The following is a 21,837-nucleotide window of genomic DNA, read 5'->3' on the forward strand; positions in this document are numbered from 1 at the left end:
CCCTGACTAGAAAGTATGCTCTTTGAAGGCAGGAGCTCTAATCTTTCTGTTTGTATTTGTATCCCCGGTGCTTAGTATAGTGTCTGACCCTTAGTAATTGCTTAATAAATGCTTTTTGACTGATTCAAATTTGGTACTTATTTAAAATATTAGTCCATCCTGGAATATCTGGGAAGGAAAATCAGATTGAATAGCGTGTCCACAGAAACATGAATTACAAAGCATTATCTTTTAGGAAATGTCCAACGAAGGTACAATTCTGAAGGTTTGTTACATTGATTTAAAAACATGTTTGCTTCCGGTACCCTCTCACTTACATTAGGCAGAGCGAAGAAATAATGACCCATCTTCAGCATCACCAACAATGTTATACCTGCACCTATCAGGGCTGCAAACTGAACAGAAAAAGTAGATTGAAGAGATAAATGACTAGGAAGTACCCAGCCCCTAGCTCATTCCCCCTCAGTTTCTCCTGGAGTCACTAAAGAAGCATATCAGTTTTTCTTAAGAGATGTGTTTGTGATCATGCACCACAGACCAGATATGAACTCATGCTACCAGTTATCTGTGGTACCTAGAGCAAAGGCCAGGCACAGAACAGAAGCTCTATGAATACTTAATATATTTCCTCAAATCTCATTGTCCAAATCCATTCATCTTTATGGCCTCAAACAGCCATTTGTTATTTTCTACATCTGCCTATGTTCCTTCCCAATTTCATTTCTACTACTTCCTATTTTAGAATGATCCAAATAAACTCTTTACTGGCAGCTCCAATTTCCCAACTTTCTCATCTACCATGTATTGTATGCAATGGGAGCTTGGTTGTGATTTCTATAAACTAGTTATTCAAAACACCTGCAGAGCAATCTGATAAAAAGATAAGTATAAAGCTAGTGTTCTAATAGATTATGGGAACCCAATTATTACAACTACATGAATAAAAGGTATTATTTTATTTATAGTACATATTACCATGTAGAAAATATGCCATAATTTTATAAAGAAAGAGTGAAGGATATTGCAAATAGTCATCTAGGAACAAATCTCTTGAATTGTCATTTCTAGCTCATATCTAAAATCTTTTCTTCTTCCCTCCAAATTTGTGGACAAAACATCCCATTTGTTAAAAGGCATTGCCTTCTTGACCTGTCTTTCATTCCACCAAACTTTTTCTTTTTCACTTATTAATTAATATGTAGTTGGTCCTTGATTTACAAAGGATTGCATTTTTTTAGTGTGTAGGGAGGAAGAAGTCCCCCTCTGTAGTCCCCATTGATCAATTTTTCCTCAATTTAAAATAGGTGGGAAGTGATGGATTTTGAGAATTACTTTCTTCTATCTTATTATGGAGATACCTTCTTTCATGCACAAAGATCTTATATGTTGCTGGTATGTAGGAATCCACCTACCCCACTCTTACCACCAGACACACTGCCTGCTTAACTCCCTACTTGAAAAACCCTTACAAAAAGGTAATTCCTTATTCTGTTGAGGAAGCAGGGCTAGAATCTGTGCCAAGATACACCCCAAAATGCATTTTTTCCAGACAAATTATAAATAGTGCCTTGGTATAGTAGAAATAGTATCATTAATATCATCCTTCATGTCTGTTACAGTTTAAATATTATTTTGAGAAGCAGGCTGGAAGTCATCATTAGTATTAGTTCTGTGAAAGAGAATTCTTTACTCTGTTGTCTATCTTGAAATAACACTAATTTAAGTACCCTCCACTTAGTTCCTCACTAGACTGAAGACAGGATTAACTCTCCTTTGTCTACCTTTTGATTGAACCAACAAAAAGCTTGAACTATATGGAGGAGTTCACAAGTCACTAACTAAAATGGTGGCAACTCCAGAAACTTTCAGAGGATGAGAGGTATGGATTCTATACTTGTGAATCCTATGATCAGAGTTGACACCTTCAGAGGCCTTTGATAATAGTTAACACCTTCAGCACCATAAAAGCAAGCCCTGAACTCTCTCAGAGCAGATTGTCTTAGGGAAGATAGTCTGAAAAGAGTGTCTTATGGAGATAGCTTTGAAAGAGCTTTGCTAGAGACTTTGACTTGAATTGTGGGCTGGGAGCTTGGCTTCAACTTGAACTCTGACTCTTGGAGTGGGGTGAGTGAAAGGCAGACTCCTTTCCTAGTTTCTGGAGAAACTAGCTTCCATCTTGGAGGAGACCCCATGGTTACTCACTACTGGCCTTCCTGGTTGAGAGCAAATAAATCTCTGCCTGGATTAAGATAGATAATCTTTCTAGCCTCTTCCCATTTCTCTACTTTATTGTTTCCTTTCCATTTCATAAATATTTGTAAATAAATTTCTGACTTGAGATATAATAAATATTGGTGAACACATAATTTCATAAAGTTATTGTCCAACCATTAAGTTTAACCCTTACAGTTCTGTGGTAAAATTCTTTTGGGGATACAACCAACCAACAAAGTTGATGAGCATTATCATAAATTGAAGTTTAATTGGAATTTGAATTTTTCCATGAAGCCTTCACTAGTCAAGTGGAATATTGACATATCAGATTCAAGTCCTCAATAATAGCCCCAATATGTACCCTCCACAAATGTATCTAAGTAGTATCAATAATTTTATATACTACATGGAAAATTCTATTATAATTAAATTCAAAGAATACACATTTATTATTGCAAGTTATTCTTTTTGGGTGATTCAAATAAAAATCTCTAAGGAACACACAGTGCAAAAATTCTCTTGACAAGACTTGACTGGCAACTCTTCTGTTATAACCTAATCTTTTTTGTGCTTTTTAAGAAAAAAAAATTTAAACATTAATTTTTTTTATTTTGAGTTTAAAATTCTTTCCCTCTTTCCTGCCCTTCCTTCATCCATTGAGAAGGCAGCAATATGATATCCCTTATACAAAGCAGGTCAAGTAAATGTATCAGTCATGTTGTGACATTAGTCACACTGTAAAGGAGTTGCCTGATACACTGAAAGGTTACGATATTTCATATTTGCAAAGATATTATATGTCAGATACAAGACTTAAAACCAGGACTTCACAATTCCAAGACTGATGATTATTATGCTATCTGTCTCAAAATTATTATTATAAGGGAATTAACTATATTAAGTATTATATGAAAAAAAAGTTGACCATTGCTTTTACTTGGACATTTTTCTATTATGTAGATACTTTTATTGTATAGAAAGGCAAGCACTATACCAAGATTTGACCATGATATTACACATGCTATCTAGCATTGTTTTCCCTTGGACTATCTTTCACATGGCAACACTGTTTCGTCCTTCTCAATACAGCCATGTGGTCTGTTAATATAGGCTAACTTCATCCTGAGAATCACATAACAACAACAAAAACAACTTACTTACCTGTTGTCTCCCACCTGATTTCTCTTGGATAACTGTTCTGGCAATATCAGAAGTAAACACAAAACATTTGAAAAATGAGCTGATAAGATTGCACAAGCCAATGGCTACCAACTCCTGTAAAGCAATAGTAAAGATTTTAAGTCTCATTCATTTGTCTCCAAATCCAGCTCTTGATATATAAAAGGCCTACTTCTTAGCTATTAGGTGACAAGATAAAGTTGATTATGTTATTGGCTAGTAATGGAATTAAGTATTCTCAGAAAAAAAAAGAATGATGGCAAACTTGATTTTCTCAGTTAAGTCTGATCTTCATTTTGCATATATTTGAGTGGAGAGAAATTTTCTAAGGTTGTTAAATGGAGCTGTTGCTCTTTTCCTTTCTTACACAACAATACTAGAAATAGAAGGGAGGGGGAGGTAACTATTCTTCCACTCCCATTCTCCCAGCTAAAAAATCATCCTGGAAAAAGATCCCTCCACTTGGATTCCAGGAAAAAAACTGAAATTAAGGTAAGTTTCTGTGATGTCTCCCTGGAAGGACAATAGATGTAGTAGCATGGTTTCTTATATAATGCTCTAAGGTATTTTATTTCTAAAGACTGAGGGGAAAGAAGAAATTCAAGCAAGTAGAAAATGGAGAAGCTCTATTCTATACTCGATAAATATATCTTCTGACTTAAATAGAAATAATGCCCAAATAACTTCACAGTAAATAGTTCTTTGCCATTCAAAGATGCTTTGATGTTATTTTCTCTTAAATGCTACTGGACAATTCATTTTGATTCCATAGATAGCAGAAACAAACATCCCCTGAAAGGGAAATTAAAGATCCAGCAGAGAAATATTGGCTACATAGAACCTCTGAAAAAGAACAGTCAGGTCTTTTGAATGGCAAGATCAGAAAAGAGGTCAAGGATTTATGAGTTAAGCATTGGTAGAGATGGGTCTGTGTTCTCACCTGATTAGGATTGATATTGTAATTATGCAAAGAAGCAAGCTTCTTGCCTGTAAAGAGAAGCAGAACATAGCTCACAATGGACAGGGAGAGGGCATGGCACACAACATAATGCAAAAGCCCCAATTCTACTGGTTCAGGATATAGGAAGCTGCAAAAGAAAAGAATTAGAAAATAAGCAACTTGAGTTCCAAAGTTTCACCATTGAATAATAGACCACCCTGGAGACAAGTTAGTCACCACCCCATTTCTGAGATTCCCCATCTATAACTTTAGACCACCAAACACCAGTACTAAATGCCAAAAGGAAAAATGTGTTAAGGGCCTGACATATGCTGTTCAGATGAAAGAATTTTGAAAACAAATTAAAAAACTTATTTTAGTTATATCACCAAGTTAAGAATTAGGCCCATACAGCTGTGTTGTGGAAGACTTGGAAAGAAGAATAAGAAATTGTCCATCTCTACATCTCTCCTTGATGTTCATTATTGGCAAGCAGAAAAACCCTCTCTGAGCAACCTACCAGTTTACATGATCTAGGAGAAGGAAGGAATAAAATGGGAACAAGAATACCCAAAGTATAGTTTTAGTTCTTAAAGTAGTTAATTCTTTCTCTAGATTTTAATAAATTTGGAATAAAAATCACTGCTTTACAAGATTTTGTGACGCTTAAGTGAGATAGTTATGTGTAAAATAAGATACCACAAACATATAGAGTGCTATAATTTTCTCTAGGGCATAATTATTAAGTTTATTTGATTTTTTCAATTAACAAGCACTTATTTTGTCACCTTCTGACATTCTCTCTACATTCCCCTTTCCCCACTGGAAAAAAAGAAACGAAAAGTCCTTCTAACAGATAAACATAGTGAGGCAAAATAAATTCCTATATTGGCCAATTCCTGTCATTTTCAATGAAGAATGTTTTATAAATTCAAAGTTGATCTCAGTAATAATTACCACAAGTTTCAAAAGCTAGTTAGGGAGGGTCTCTAGAGGCATTTTTGAGCATCAAATAGATACACTATGCCTCAAGAATCATGGTAGTTTCATATGTGGGACCTTCCAAATGGGTTATTAGATTTTAAATTATTATTTTTAATCATTTGGGTACTGTTATTAAGGTTCAAACTTGGGGTATTGTTCTTAAGGTTCAAACTTGGAGTAAGACTAAGTCTGATTTGTGAATTTTTTTTCTCTAAACTGCTAATAGCTTGTAGTAAATCTTTTAAGTGTCTTGAAAATAAATATTCTGTTTCATTAGAAAGAGGAAAATGCCTGGATATTTATATTTTGATTTTTCCCTACATCCTCAGCAAGTTCAGGTATATCTAATTTTATAAAGTAGTTGCACTCCTATAGTGAAAATGTATCACACCACTACAAAACTCCAAGCTAAATAGGTTTATTGAGAGGTGATCAATCTCACAATAAAGCTAGACTTTGATCAAGATCAGAACCAGAGACCCCAAGCCTTAGAAGATAGCCTTTTTTTGCATGGAAATGATCAAATAAAATACTATAAAATTAAAAAAAAAAGGAAAAAGACTTGTACAAGAATATTCATAGCTGTGCTCTTTGTGGTGGCCAAAAATTGGAAAACGAGGGGATGCCCGTCAATTGGGGAATGGCTGAACAAATTGTGGTATATGTTGGTGATGGAATACTATTGTGCTAAAAGGAATAATAAAGTAGAGGAATTCCATGGAGACTGGAACAACCTCCAGGAAGTGATGCAGAGAGAAAGGAGCAGAACCAAAAAAACATTGTACAAAGAGCCTGATACATTGTGGTACAATCGAAGGTGATGGACTTCTCCATTAGTATCAATGCAATCCCTGAACAATCTGCAGGGATCTAAAAAATACTACCCACAAGCAGAGGATAAACTGTGGGAGTAAAAACACCGATGAAAAGCAATTGCTTGACTACAGGATTGGAGGGGATAAGACTGAGGAGAGACTCTAAATGAACACTATAATGCAAATTCCAATAACAGGGAAATGGGTTCGAACCAAGAACACATGTGATACCCAGTGGAATCATGTGTCAGCTATGGGAGAGGTGGTGGGAAGGGGGGGGGAGGAAAAGAAAATGATCTTTGTCTTTAATGAATAATGCATGGAAATGATCAAATAAAATACTATAAAATTTAAAAATTTAAAAAAATTTAAAAAAAGAAGATAGCCTTTTTTTTTAATACATAGAAATTCATTAGACTTCCAGGTTAAGATGGCTGCGGTATAGATGCAAGGTTCTTCCTCTCCTCACCAGCAACCAATATAAAGTGCCTCAAAAGGACAAAAAAAAAATCAGATGAGTGAAGGGGCTCTACTATAGGACTCAGCCTTGAAGGTAGATGGGATTTGGGCATTTCCATGCTATAAGGGGGTTAAATAGCTACCACCAAAATGCGAGCTAATCAACCCTCCCCCGCTCCACCTATGGCACCAGAGCCAGAGCCAGTGTGCCAGAATCAGAATGAGCACGGGGCAACCTCTAGGTTCTTGGGAGCTGGCTGAGAACACCACAGACTTATCCCTGAGAGAAGCTAGACTTGGGACCCCAGGAGGCTGAGGAATGTGGACCTTGGGCACAGAGATAGAGTAGAGAGGGACGGAACATAGCAGAAGCCATGGAGACTAGAAAAATAGCCTCAGGGCAAAAACTGCTCCATAGCTCCATACACAGAGAGCCTGCCCTCCTCACTCAGACTTCTGGCTAGGAAAGGAAGGAAAAACCAAAAAAGCAATGGCTAACAATGCCCAGGAAATACAATCTTCAACCATCAAAAATAACAAGAGAAAGGCATTGACCCTGGATAATTTTTATGGAGAAAAAATCCAGACTACAGAGGAGGCAGCAGAGGATAACAAATAAGTAAACACATCCAAACCTTCCAAAAACTGGAAATTGGTTACAAGCTCTTGAAGAGCTTAAATCTGAGGTGATAAACCAAATGAGAAAGATAGAAGAAACTTGGCAAGAAATGTGGGAAATGGTTCAAAGAGAAAATAACAGTTTAAAAGACAGAAACTTCTACTTGGAAAAAGAAGCTCAGAAATCAAATGAAATAATAAGCAAATTAGAGACGAGAATTAAACTGCTAGAATCCATGAAAAGCAGGATAGACCAAACTGAAAAGGAAAAGCAAATGCTCATAGCTGAAAACCATTCTTTAAAGACCAGAATTGGGCAAGTAGAAGCTAATGATCTCAGAAGACGGCAAGAATTATGAAACAGAGTCAAAAGAATGACAAAACAGAAGGAATCATGAAGAATCTCACTGAAAAGAGGGTTAACTTGGAAAACAGGTCCAGGAGAGACAATTTGAGAATCAGAGACCTACCAGAAAACCTGAAAAAAAAACAGAAACCTTGACATTATACTATAAGAAATTATCCAAGAAAACTGCCCTGATGTTCTTCAACAAGAAAGCAAAATAGACATTGAAAGAATCTATAGATGACCCTCTACATTAAATCCTCAAAAGACAACTCCCAGGAATGTAATTGCCAAATTCAATAGATTCCAAGCTAAGGAGAAAATATTTCAAGAAGTAAGAAAGAGACAATTCAGATATCAAGGAGTCCCAATCCGGATTACAGAGGATCTGGCAGTCTCCACATCAAAGGACCACAAAGTTTGGAATATGATATTCAGAAAGGCAAGCAAATTGGGTCTACAACCAAGGATCATCTACCCATCAAAAATAACTATGTACTTCCAGGGGAAAGTATGGGCATTCAACAAAATAGAAGATTTCCAAATATTTATAAAGAAAAGACCAGAACTAAATGGAAAATTTGATATCCAAACACAAAAATCAAGAGAAACATGAAAAGGTAAATAGAAAGAAAGAGGAAAGAAAAAAATTTTTTTAATTTTTTTTCTTTAAGGGCTTCAATAAGGTCAAATTGTTTATATTCCTATATGGACAAATGTTATTTGTAATTCTCAAAAATTGTATTCACTGTTATAATAGTTGGAAGAATTATTTATAGGTAGAGGTTGAGGTTATAAGTAGGTTAAGATGATATGCAAAAAAAGAAAATGGTTGGGGGAATAGAAGATGGCACCAAGAGAAACTTGAAGGAATAAGAAAAATAGGATAATCTATACCACACAAAGAGGCTCATGGGAGGGGGAGGGGAAGAATATTATTATAAGGAGAAGAAGAGAGTGGTAATAGGTAATCTTACTCTCAGTGGAATCAGTTCTGATAGGGAAGAGCATCTAGATCCACTGGAGTATCGAATTCTCTTTCCCTATAGGGAAGTTGAGAGGGGAAAACCAAAGTGGGGGAGTGGGAGGGGGGCAGGGAGTGCAAAAAGGAAGGGAAAGAGGGGGGAGGGAATTTAATAGACCCTAAAAAGAATAAGAAGGGAATAAAAAGGAAGGAGGAAGAAAGAGAAGTAAAATAAGGGTGGGCATTAGGGGGATGGATTAAAAGCAAATCACTAGTGTAGAAGGAAATAGAGAAAGAATAAAGGGCAGGACTAGGAGAGGAAATAAAAATGTTGGGGAATACACAGGTGGTAATCATAACTGAATATGAATGGGATGAACTCACCCATAAAATGGAAGCAAATAGCAGAGTGGATTAGAAACCAAAATCCTACCATATGCTGTCTGCAAGAAACACACATGAGGCAGGTAGACACATACAGGGTAATGGTAAAAGGCTAGAGCAAAATCTTTTGGGCATCAACTGAGAAAAAGAAGGCAGGAGACACAATTATGATATCTGGCAAAGCCAAATTGAAAATATATCTGATTAAAAGAGATAAGGAAGGCAACATCCTGATAAAAGGCAGTATAGACAATGAGAAATATCAGTACTCAATATGTATGCACCAAATGGTATAGCATTAAAATTTCTAAAGGAGAAACTAGTGGAGCTTAAGTAGGAAATAGATAATAAAACTATACTAGTGGGAGACTTTAACCTTCCTCTATTAGATCTAAATAAATCAAACAAAAAATAAATAAGAGGTAAGAGATGTGAGTGAAATCTTAGAAAAATTAGAGTTAATAGATATGTGGAGAAAAATAAATAGGGACAAAAAGGAATACCCCTTCTCAGCTGCACATAGTACATTCACAGAGATTGACCATGTATCAGGGCATAAAAAATGGCAAAGAACTGCAAAAGAGCAGAAATAATAAATGCAAACTCTTCAGATCATAATGCAATAAAAATAATAATTAGAAAGGGTACATGAAGAGCCAAATCAAAAATTAATTGGAAATTAAATAATATGATTCTCCAAAATTGGTTAAAGAACAAATCAGAGAAACAATAATTTCACTGAAGAGAATTACAATGATGAGACATCCTATCAAAATCTATGGGATGTAGCCAAAGCAGTACTCAGGGGGAAATTTATATCCTTGAGTGCATATATTATCAAATTAGGGAGGGCATAGGTCAATGAATTTGGCATGCAAATTAAAAAACTAGGAAGTGAACAAATTAAAAACCCCCAGATAAAAATTAAATTAGAGATCCTACAAATTAAAGGAGAAATTAATAAAATTGAAAGTGAAAGAACTATCTAATTAATAAATAAAACTAGAAGCTGATACTTTGAAAAAAAAACAAATAAAATAGACAAAGTACTGGTTAATCTAATTTAAAAAAGAAGAAAACCAAATTAACAGTATCAAAGATGAAAAGGGAGAATTCACCTCTAATGAAAAGGAAATTAAGGCAATCATTAAAAACTATTTTTCCCACAGAGATTGACACACTGTGGTACAATCGAACATAATGGGCTTCTCCATTAGTGGCAATGCAATGTCCCTGAACAATCTGCAGGGATCTAGGAGAAAAAACACTATACACAAGCAGAGGACAAACTGTGGGAGTAAAAACACTGAGGAAAAGCAACTGCTTGACTACAGGGGTTGAGGGGATATGACTAAGAGACTCCAAATGAATACTCTAATGCAAATACCAACAACATGGAAATGGGTTTGAATCAAGAATACTTGTGATACCCAGTAGAATCGCACATCGGCTATGGGATAGGTGGGGGGGGGGGAGGGGAATGATCTTTGTCTCCAATGAATAATGCACTCAGAAATGCCCAAATAAAATAATATTATAAAAAAACTATTTTTCCCAATTATATGGATGATATGGATGAATATTAAAATATTAAAAAATATATAAATTATCTATATTAACAGAAGAAAACATAGAATACTTAAATAATCCCATATCTGAAAAATAAATTGAACAAAGTCATCAAAGAACTCCCTAAGAAAAAATCCCCAGTGTCAGATGGATTCACAAGCGAATTCTATCAAACATTTAAAGAACAACTAATCCCAATACTACACAAGCTATTTGACAAAATAAGCAAAGGAGTTCTACCATATTCCTTTTATGACACAAATATGGTAATGATTCCAAACCCAGGTAAATTAAAAACAGAGAAAGAAAACTATAGACCAATCTTCTTAATGAACATAGATGCAAAAATCTTAAATAGAATACTATAAAAAAAACTCCAGCAAGTTATCACAAGGGTCATTCATTATGATCAAGTGGGATTTATACTAAGAATGCAAGGATGGTTCAATATTACGAAAACCATCCATATAACTGACCATATAACAAGCAAACCAACAAAAATCACATAATTATCTCAATAGATGCAGAAAAAGCCTTTGACAAAAAACAACCCTCATTCCTATTGAAAACACTAGAAAGTATAGGAATAGAAGGACCTTTCCTAAAAAATAATAAACAGTATATATTTAAAATATCAGCAAGCATCATCTGCAATGAGGATAAATTAGAAGCCTTCCCAATAAGATCAGAAGTGAAGCAAAGATGCCCAATATCACCTCTATTATTTAACATGATACTAGGAACACTAGCAGTAGCAATTAGAGAGGAAAAAGAAAATTGAAGGTATTAAAATAGGCAATGAAGAGACCAAGCTATCACTCCTTGCAGATGATATGATGGTTTACTTAAAGAATCCTAGAGAATCAACTAAGAAGCTATTGGAAATAATCAACAACTTTAGCAAAGTTACAGGATACAAAATAAACCCACATAAATCGTCAGCATTTCTATATATTTCCAACATGTCCCAGCAGCAAGAGTTAGAAAGAGAAATTCCATTTAAAATCACCTTAGACAATATAAAATACTTCAGAATCTATCTGCCAAGACAAATACAGGAACTATATGAACACAACTCCAAAACACTCTCCACACAATTAAAACTAGATCTAAACAATTGGGAAAACATTAATTACTCAACGGTAGGACAAGCTAACATAATAAAAATGACAATCCTACCCAAATTAATTTACTTATTCAGTGCCATACCCATCGAATTACCAAGAAACTTTTTTACTGAATTAGAAAAAACCATAACAAAGTTCTTTTGGAAGAACAAAAGATCAAAGATATCCAGGGAAATAATGGAAAAAAAATATGAAGGAAGATGGCCTAGCAGTACCAGATCTCAAACTATACTGTAAAGCAGTGGTCATCAAAACAATATGGCACTGGCTAAGAGACAGAAAGAAGGATCAGTGGAATAGACTTTGGGTAAGTGACCTCAACAAGACAGTGTATGATAAACCCAAAGATCCCAGTTTTGGGGACCAAAATCCACTATTTGACAAAAATTGCTGGGAAAATTGAAAGACAGTATGGGAGAGATTAGGTTTAAATCAATATCTCACACCCTACACCAAGATAAACTTAGAATGGGTGAATGACTCGAATATAAAGAAGGAAATTATAAGTAAATTAGGTGAACACAGAATAGTATACTTGTCAGCTATTTGCTAAAGGAAAGAGTTAGAAGAGGAGTTAGAAAAAATAACAAAATGTAAAATAAATAATTTTGATTACATAAAATTAAAAAGGTTTTGTACAAACAAAACCAATGCAACCAAAATAAGAAGGAAGCAACAAATTGGGGGAAAGTTTCTTAATTAATCAATTAAAAAAAAAGAAATCTGATGATATCCTGTCATAAAAGACAGACTGAATACAGAATTTTTCACATGGGCAGATCGTGCAAATGCTAAATAAATCAGAAAGTATAAAAAAAATCACTTTGGGTGGTAGCTTTATATCTATTATTATTACTGACCTTTCCAAAGACTTTTCAGTAAAGGGTTAGGATCAATGTTTTTTCCACTGACAACTAGGAGTCAGCAGTTAGATGAATGACATTTATGACTCATATTTGCATCTGAGACAAATTCAGATCCAAGGACAGTCCTCTAGCACCTATTTCATGATTTTGCAACAGGATATGGTGGGCTTAGTTGAAACTTTTGGGTTACATGCTTAAGGTCAAAATGCTTGTGAGCAAATTTGATACCACCCTTAAACTGTATTTTTACCTTAGCTAATATTCATAATTCACATGAATCAAACTATATTATCTGTGTTATAATCACAAAGGCTAATACAATTATAATCGTAAAAAGGTGTAGGGGATTTCATACTCACACTCCTAAATCATGGGAAAATCCAATATTAATGAATTGGACTCTATACAGCACCCTTCTGAAGCACTTCCCAACCAGTATTTGTAGGCTGGGTTACCCAGAGGACTACTACCCCAGGTTCAAGTATTCTTGGTTGTTTCATATTACTAAAATGAAAGTTCACAAGCCTTAACTAGTATATTTACCTTTTCTTTAGTATACCAGAGGACACAATTATCTCAAACCAAAATCACTTACTAAAATGGCATAGTAAGAAATGCATTATCTCCCTCATGAGCCTAAAGTAAAAGCATACCCAGCATCAGTGGAAAGCATTCACAGAGATGAACAAACATAGGGAATAAATATAACCATGGCACATGTATCCAATAAGTATATGTATAACAAAGCAGTGCTCTCATGCCTTCTTGCATAGTTCTTTTGCTCTTCCTTGAGTGGCTTAGCCTCTCTTCTTGGTGAATTGTTTCATTGGTCCTCATGGGCCTATTTCTGGACTTTGTTGAGTGGCTTTAGTGCTCAGTTGTGACTTCCATCATCTCTTGTTCTGGGCTCAGCATAAATCCAGGCCTAGGGCACTGCTGTACACTTTTGGAAAGAATTGGAACCAATACCTTAGGACCAGGAGGAATTTTGACTCTGTTGAATCCCAGGTTCAAGCACTGGACTCTCAACTCCTCAATAACTTGACTCAGCTCTGCAGCTGGACTCTGCTTTTGACCACAGAGGTATGGGTTTAGGAACACAAGTTTTTTGCTTTCCTTCTCAGGTTGCATGCTAAGTACATGTCTCCCATACCTATATGCTCTTGTAAAAAGATGTCATTGTTGATCATGGGGGCAGGGGAGAAGGAATTTCTTTTTCTCTGCCAATCCTCAGCTGAGTTTCCTGGCCCTTTCATAAGCAAATGAACTCCTCAGAGTCTGAAAAGGGCACATCCTTTTTATAAAATGCAAATACTTCAAAGTTTAGCATCTTTGACTAGCTGGGAATAAGGATCACTCACTGAAGGATTTCTTTTGACTTGATGACTGCAAAAATTATGAACTTGGCAAATAATACAAAAGAGTGAAGAGGTAAAAGAAAGCATTTTCTCCTGTTGCATACTTTAGATGAACACTTCTAAAAACAAATCCTAAAGGCTTAGCCCTGGAGACAAGCCATAATACTTTGGTTTTAATCAAATAGCAGCAAGGAGGGGACTGCATCAAACACTTGCTAAATGTGAGAGATTCTGCCACCAAATATTCTAAGATGCTGAACCAAAGACAAAGAATTCCCTTGAGCAAGTCACATCAACTTTCTAGAAATGAGTTTTCCCATATATTAAATGAAGAAATTAAACCATCTGATATGGATAATTATCTGTAAAAATACAAAATACCTAAATTACAAAGCAATTTGAATTTTATATTTTATTTTCAATAAGTCAATCAAAGAGAGATTGAATATACTACAAATGGACCACCAAAAAGGGAAAAATTTTCTTTAGAGGGACTTGCAAATGAACATATAAAATTCTTGAAGAGCAATTAGCATCTAAGTAGTGAAAATTATTTTCAGTAATTGAGAAAAAAGCATTTTACACAAATCTTTTTAAAGTGAGATAAATTTGGTCCTGATACCTGAGCCAGAGGGAGAAAGAAAAAGAGAACTATAGAACAATTTTACTAATAAATATTAATGCAAAATTTTTAAATAAAATATTAGCAAGACTATATCAATGTATACAAAAATTATTTTCTTAGATCTAAGTGATGCAATAGTGGTTCAAGATTAGGAAAACAAGATAATCATAAAGACAAAAAAACCCCCCACAAAATAGTCATTCAAATATATGAAACCACCTATCATGTTCCTTCCCTAGAGATCATCTAGTCCAAACCTCTCATTTTACAGATAAAGAAACCAATGCTCTTAGAAGCTAAGTAAATTGTATAACATCACAAAGGATGTAAGTACAAAACTGCAATTCAAACCCAGACATTCCTGAATCCACATCCAGTGCCCTTCTACAGCAAAACACAGTCTTCTCTCACACATGGGTTTGTGTGATATTCAAATGAAAATGTATGTTAAAATGTTTTAAAAAGTAGAAAGTAGCAGTAGTCATTGTAGCAACCATAGGATCATCTTTCTTGTTTGATTCCTTCATTTAGATGTGCAGTCAGTCATGCAAGGCTGTCCAATGACAGTTGCTCAATAAATGTGAAACTCCTTCCATTAATGATAATGTGTAGATAATCCAGACTCTGTTTCTGTTTTTCATTCACAATGTGCTTCTTTTGGAGTACACAAGGACAACAATCAGGAAGAGGTCTGCTAATTCCTATCATTTCTAGGTAGAATTAGAACATATATGAGTGTGTGGGTGTAATTTTGGAGGGAGTCAGGGAAGTCAGGAAGCAGATGTGAAGGGTGACAATATTCCAGGAATGAGATACAGCCAGTAAAGGCATGGAATCCAGAGACAGAGTGCTATGTAGGAGGAAGAGTAAGAAGGCCGGTGTAGTTGGAGTATATTATGTGAAAAGAGGAGACAAGTGTAAGAAACCTGGAAAGATGGGATGGAGCCAGTTGTGAAGAAATTTATAAACAAAACAGAGAACTTTAGATTTGTTCCTAGAGGTAATATAGAGCCACTAGAATTTATTGAGCAAGGGGCAATATGGCCAGATCTGAATCTAAAAATCATTTTGGCAGCTAAATGGGGAATGGACTGGCATGGAAAGAAATGTGAATTCTGTACTGTGGACTATGCTTTGTGAAGGAAAAAAGTTAAGTTACCTAACCCAGAACCTTTTCTTGTTCTAAAGTTTTGGCATATCTAAATTCATAGATCATTCTGTTCACAAGAAACAGAGATGCATATATTGCTAATGGAAATAAAAATATAAGCTACATGAGAGTAGAAATAGTTTCATTCTTTGTATCTATAGTTCTAGTTCTTTTTTTTTTTTAACCCTTACCTTCCATCTTGGAATCGATACTTTGTATTGGGATAAAGGCTAGGCAATGGGGGTCAAGTGACTTGCCCAGGGTCACACAGCTAGGAAGTATATAGTTCTAGTTCTTATATAGATAAAGAACAAGTACTAAATAAATACTTCTTAATTGGTTGATATAAGCAATTTGGGTTCAACTGTACCATACAGCCTTTCCCTACCTTTTTCTTCCAGGAGACTAAAAGTCTCAAAGTGAATCTAAGCCAATACTTCTAACTCTACTCTTGCCTGAAATTGCTACTGGAGACTATCAGAATAGCCTGAAGTTGAGAAAGGATGAGACAGTTGGATGCACAATCTTGACAATAGAAAATTACTCACCTGTAAGGAATCATTTCAACAATGTTCTTACTGGTTTCAGTGTTCATGTGAATCTTGTTTGCAATGATGGTGAAGCAGACAATCTTCATTTAAGGAAAAAAAGAATTAGAAAGCAAAATAATTTTAGTTCTGTCCTTTTCTAGACTATGAAAGCAGAGGGCAGGGGTCTTCTGATAGAATGAACAACATAAAGGGCCAGCAGCAAGATACAGAGCCAACCACATAGAGCAAGAAACTTAACAGAAAATCAAAGACCCCATCTTCTGTCTTCTCTGTATTCTTTAGCTTTAGGGCTAGAATTAAGAGTCTACCTTTCTGGACTTGGCCTACCTATGCGATCAACAATAAATGGCTTGATACTTTTTTCTCTTTCCAACCCCCAATCTCAGAGAACTGTAGTGACCTAAGAGAGAAGTTGATTCTAGTTCTTAAGGTTTATGAACTTCAAAGGCACTCTTCACCATGGCCTCAATACAAACAAACTCTTTCATAGCTGCTGATACTATTAAGAGTCATAATAATAATTAACTTTTTATAATCTAGAAAGTTCTGGGCCAACAGAATTATAGGTTTTTCATATTTACTTTTCTCTGGAAATATCAATCTTCTCTTCCAGAAATAAGGTGATAAACAGGAAAATAAGTGGGCAGTCTAAAAATCTATTTCAGCTTACTAAAGATCTCTCATTAAAGTAGAACCACAGAAATAAATTAATATCCAAATTTTTTAGTAGATATGAAATATTTGTTTGCTTCTCACCCATAGGCTATTAAGGTTCCTAGCACCAGCTCCAAAATTTAAATGCAAATCTGAGCAAGATCAGAATTGGTTTGTGCATATCAGCAATTGATGCCTGAATGGTGACCGTGCAACCAAGCAGAGGACCCTAAGAAAGTCTATGGATAAAATATGATGAATAGTTCCAGATGACCTCTTGCTCAGAATGACCTTGACAATGTCTCAAGAGTGATTCTCAGGGGTCATTTACTTTGGTCCCAATACTGCCTCAATAATTTGCTGATTATTGTAATGTGCTACCTTAAGGTTTTAATTCTGAGTGCATCTTAAACAACCCTGAAGACATTTCAGCAGGAACAAGAAATTATTTCTAGTGGTTCAAATATGGAACAATAACATCTGCCAATTTATTAACCAGACCATCCTATAGCCATTTCAGCCTACTGAAATTCTGCCTTTATTTCAAAACCCAGCTAATGCTTCCTCCATCAAGCCTTTGTCTATTTTCACAATTGGAGATTATCTTTTCCTTCTTAGACTTCCTACATGATTTTGTGTGTATTATGTACTCTTATGTACTTTCCATACTCTCTTTTACAACTGCATCCTGAATTAAATAAAATTCTATGTAAACAAAAAGTATGTATGTGTTATTTAGAATGGTCCTTATATGATCATAGGAATATAGTCTCTCAATTATCTTTGTATTTCTCCCACTGTCTAGCACAGTGTTCTGTACATAGTAGGCATATAAATATTTGCTGAACTGAATTGAATTCTTTATACTTGCCTCCTCTGTACCCAAATGAATTGGGAAATATAAAAGGATTTCTGAACTCCTGAACATTTGGATCAGCCTTCATGGTGCTTTACATAAAATTAAAAAAAAAATTGGAAAAATAGTAGGAACAGCTAGATGGCTCAGTGGATAGAGAGCAAGGCCTGGAGTATGGAGGTCCTGGGTTCAAATTTGACCTCAGATATGTCCTAGCTATATGACTCTGGGCAAGTCATTTAACCCCCATTACCTAGTCCTTATTGCTCTTCTGCCTTGGAAGCAGCACTTTGTATTGATTCTAAGATGGTAGGTAAGGGTTTTAAAAAAAACCAACTCCAAGCCTATTAGTTTATTTGCTGAAAATCACACCTGGATCTCCCAAGGAGAAGGATTAAAAAATAGATGAAAAAAAGTGGGGCAGGTTTTGCTACTTGCTGGCAATGTGATCTTAGGCAAGTTGTTTGATCTCTCACTGTCTCAATTGCCTCATCTATAAAAATGATAATATTATTTTCTTATTTACTTTTCATGGTATTATGAAGATCAAATGAGGTAACATGTGGGAAATTACCTGAATAAGTTAAAAGTACTATGTTATAAAAAATTAGGCATTATTAAACAATATTTTTAAAATGTATCACAGGTTACATTTTTCTTCTTTAATGACTTTTTATGCTCATTTCCCCAGAGATGTTCATTGATAGAGCAAATGGAAGTACAAGAAGTCTAGTGACTAGGAGGCCAATGAGAAAGGTTATTACGCAAGAGTCTCTGTAAAGGAAATAAGTGCTCTCTGCCTAAATTAGCATCAAGTAATATGCAACTGTATGTGATTTTCTGAATTACTAACATAGGACAGCACCTACCAGTACGAATTCCATGGGAAATTCAATGGGATATCGTTTGAAAGAGATCTTGATACATTTGTTGACTCTCAAAGCCACCATACAAATCAGAAAGAGCAGGATGCTGGTAGAATTGGCTCTTGGAAGAGCTATACAGTAGTTAACTAGGTTCTGTAAAGAAACATAATCAGAGAGTTTAAATGAGGATAGAATAGTCTTCTTTGTATTATTTCCTAACTATACCAGCTGAAACCATAAAAGTTCTTCAGATGTGACACTAACAAAGAGAGAGAAGGTGAGCCCTCTGAAAGAACAATAAAACATTTTAGGACAAAAACAGAGTTATCCTTTTCAGATGAGAAAAGGGGTCATTATCTGTACTAGTTTTGTTTTTCTTATTTTGGTATAATTTTTTTAAAAAGGACCAGAAACTTATTTATTTATTCATACTATCACTTCTTCTGATCCATATAACATATGACCCCTACACACTTCTAGCATTCATGAAAAGCTTAGTTCTTCCCTCTTCAAATTGAGTTCTCCAGAGGAAAATACAGCATAAATTTAAAATCAAATTTAAAACAATAATATTAGAAGTTTGAGCAGAGCCTCAAATATATGCTTCTTGGTCTTGAGTAGATTGTTCATTTAATTATATTACATAAGGAACATGGGAAAAGAATCTTTTTCTGATCTTAAGTTGCAATATGAGGCATGATATGGTGAGAGACTGAACTAGCGAGAGTAAATTCAAGAAGTTGTTACTACTGCAATCACTTAACCCAAATCTAGAAGTTGAGACCTTTTGAGAGCAGAGAAAAAGAAACTGATTGTATATGGTTTTATGATCTGAATCTTCTCAAGTCTGCCTATTTCTAGAAAGAGGTGTTCATAATCAAACTTTTCCCACTCTCCTCTGGAGAAGCAGGTATCTCTGAGCAGGGTTTGTTAACTACTCACATAAAAGAAGGAGATAGCACCACAGTGGAAACGAACCATAATCCCAAAGATGAAGCACAGCTGGGACATCATGACATGAAGTGCAGTGGCTGCCAAGTAGGCATTAATTAAGGTATCAGGCAGGTACTTGGTGAAGAAATCCAATCTTAGCACTCCAATCAGCAGCTACAAGACATTGGGATTGAAAGAGGGAATGAAAGAGAGCTGAATGGTGATATCAGGAACGACAGCACTAGGTTGTGAAAATCAATCCAATCAAAATTCAGCACCAAATAATTCAGACCCTCTCCAAAAGATGGAGTTACTAATCCTAGAAGGTCCTTACAATATCCTTCCCAGGAGCAAAAGGTTCTAATACTCCCAAGTTGTCACTCATTCCTAACTAATATTACTCAGGGCATCAGGCACAATTTGATAACTTATTTTTTTCTTTTTAGAAAGGAATTTTGGAAATGGGGAGAGAGAAGCTGAGAGGAAAAAGAGGGATGAAAGAGGAGAGACAAAGGTAGGGAAGAGGCAGAGAAAAAATGGGAGGAGAGGAAGAGAGAAAGAGAGAGAGAAAGAGAGAGAAGGAGGGAGGGAAGGAAGGAAGGAGGAGGGAGGGAGGGAGGGAGAGAGAGACTGGCTTATAAGCCCTTGGGGTTGTACTTCTTATAAAACTAAATAGTTAAATCTTCCTTTTTCTCTAGTAATCTTAGCACAATTAGCCTTCTTATTCATATACCACAGAGTAATACTTGTGGCACATGTGACACACTTCCATACCTCATCCTCCACCTCACTATGAAGATACATGTAAGCCAAAGAATTCTGGAACAGCAGGGCACCTCACCAGCCCCGCTTCCTGCTCAAATACCATTTTTCAGAATCTTAGCCCATTATAAACTAACAGAACAAGCAAATCAGTCTGTCTGAAGCAACAAGGTGCCCTTCACTTCCTCACTTTCCCCCCAAAATTGCTGCCATTAAAGTCCTTGGCACTGTCAAATGGGTCAACATTCGGAAATGAATACTTTTTTAAAAGGTGGAAATGGCATTAAAGAAGGTACTTTGTCCCTGTACCAAAAGAACTATAAAACTTTTCCATCTGCCTTCTGATTGAAATCTTTTCTATGCATTGTCTCATAGAATATGAGCTCCTTGAGAACAGGGATATTTCTTTTCTGTTTCTATTCTGAGAGCTTAGCATAATGCTTTATTCATAGTAAATAGTTAATAAAATTTTTTCATCTATTCATTCCATCTAGTAATCTCTCTTCTTCATAAAAATGAATAGATTATCGGATTTAGAACTGAGCTAGAAAGGACCTTGGAGGTTTTTCAAAGCAAAAGTTCCCTGAACTTATAAAAGTTTTTTGATAACTATATTTCAATGTAATTGGTTTCCTTTGCAATCTAACACCTTATTTTGTGCATTTATAAAACATTATCCTGAGAAAGAATCATAGGTGTCACTACTAAAGGGGTCCAGAATAAAAAAAAGGTTCAAGAAAACCTGATCTAGAAAAACTTTCCCATTTTACAAATATGGAAACAGTGACCCAGAAATAAAACATTTCAACTCGCAAGAAGGCCTTTCACATGAATTTTCCTATGATCTTTCAAAGCACTGAGGCAGTAAAATTATGACTGCCCAAATCATAATAATCCTCTTCTGCCTTTCTGAAGCCCCTTTCCCATGATACTTCTTAGAAGATGAAAACTTTCCTGTGAGGATCCAGAGGTTAATTACTGAACAGGGAACATACCTAGGACAATGGGATCCTGCTAAAATCTCCAGGATTTTGACTGAATTCAGAATGATCAAGTTCCTTTTAGGATTTTAGACTGATAACAAATAGCTCCAAATAGCTATGATTGTACAATTATAAGCTAAACAGAAATCTTGGGATAAAATGTCCTTAAAAGTTACACCAATGCTTAAATAACAGACTGTGTGGGGATATATATATATATATATATATATATATATATATATATATATATATATATATATATGTATGTATAAGGATGGAGCACCAATTGCTTAAGAAAAAGGCCAAGGATGCTGACCCAGATCATTGCTATTTTTATTAAGCAATGACCTGAATGAAGATTGAATGATGGGATGTAGGGAAAGGTATGTCAATATCTAGAAGATTTCAGTTACCACAACCACATGTGCTAATTCAGAAGCTCTCAGAAAAAAACTTTCAGTGGATTCATATTTCCTATCACATTAAATATGAACCTTCTATCTAGCCCTGAAAGTCCTTTGTCAGCTGATTCCCTTGTATCTCTTCAACAGAGCAATGCACTGAATGTAGTAGGAGTTTTTATTAATTCCTAGCATGGCATTTCTAGATGCTCTGCTTAGTGGTTTTGTTTCAT

At 35.3% G+C, this 21,837-nt stretch overlaps 1 protein-coding gene across 8 annotated transcripts in view; it reads right to left on the reverse strand.

Moving 5' to 3' along the window:
- Nucleotides 1-21,837, reverse strand: part of SLC26A8 (solute carrier family 26 member 8) — a 227,765-nt gene that overhangs the window by 125,019 nt on the left and 80,909 nt on the right. For 7 of the 8 annotated variants that reach the window (XM_056818124.1, XM_056818123.1, XM_016431013.2 and 4 more), the window contains 6 exons: nucleotides 19,468-19,632; nucleotides 18,529-18,678; nucleotides 16,147-16,229; nucleotides 4,334-4,481; nucleotides 3,376-3,489; nucleotides 318-395 (listed from right to left, as the gene is read on the reverse strand). In XM_056818124.1, coding sequence (XP_056674102.1) covers nucleotides 318-395; nucleotides 3,376-3,489; nucleotides 4,334-4,481; nucleotides 16,147-16,229; nucleotides 18,529-18,678; nucleotides 19,468-19,632 — 738 coding nt within the window. The remainder of the gene's footprint in view (nucleotides 1-317; nucleotides 396-3,375; nucleotides 3,490-4,333; nucleotides 4,482-16,146; nucleotides 16,230-18,528; nucleotides 18,679-19,467; nucleotides 19,633-21,837) is intronic. The other variant, XM_007483767.3, reaches the window with a different exon arrangement.

The sequence above is a fragment of the Monodelphis domestica genome, chromosome 2 (assembly GCF_027887165.1).
Source record: "Monodelphis domestica isolate mMonDom1 chromosome 2, mMonDom1.pri, whole genome shotgun sequence".
Taxonomy (NCBI): domain Eukaryota; kingdom Metazoa; phylum Chordata; class Mammalia; order Didelphimorphia; family Didelphidae; genus Monodelphis; species Monodelphis domestica.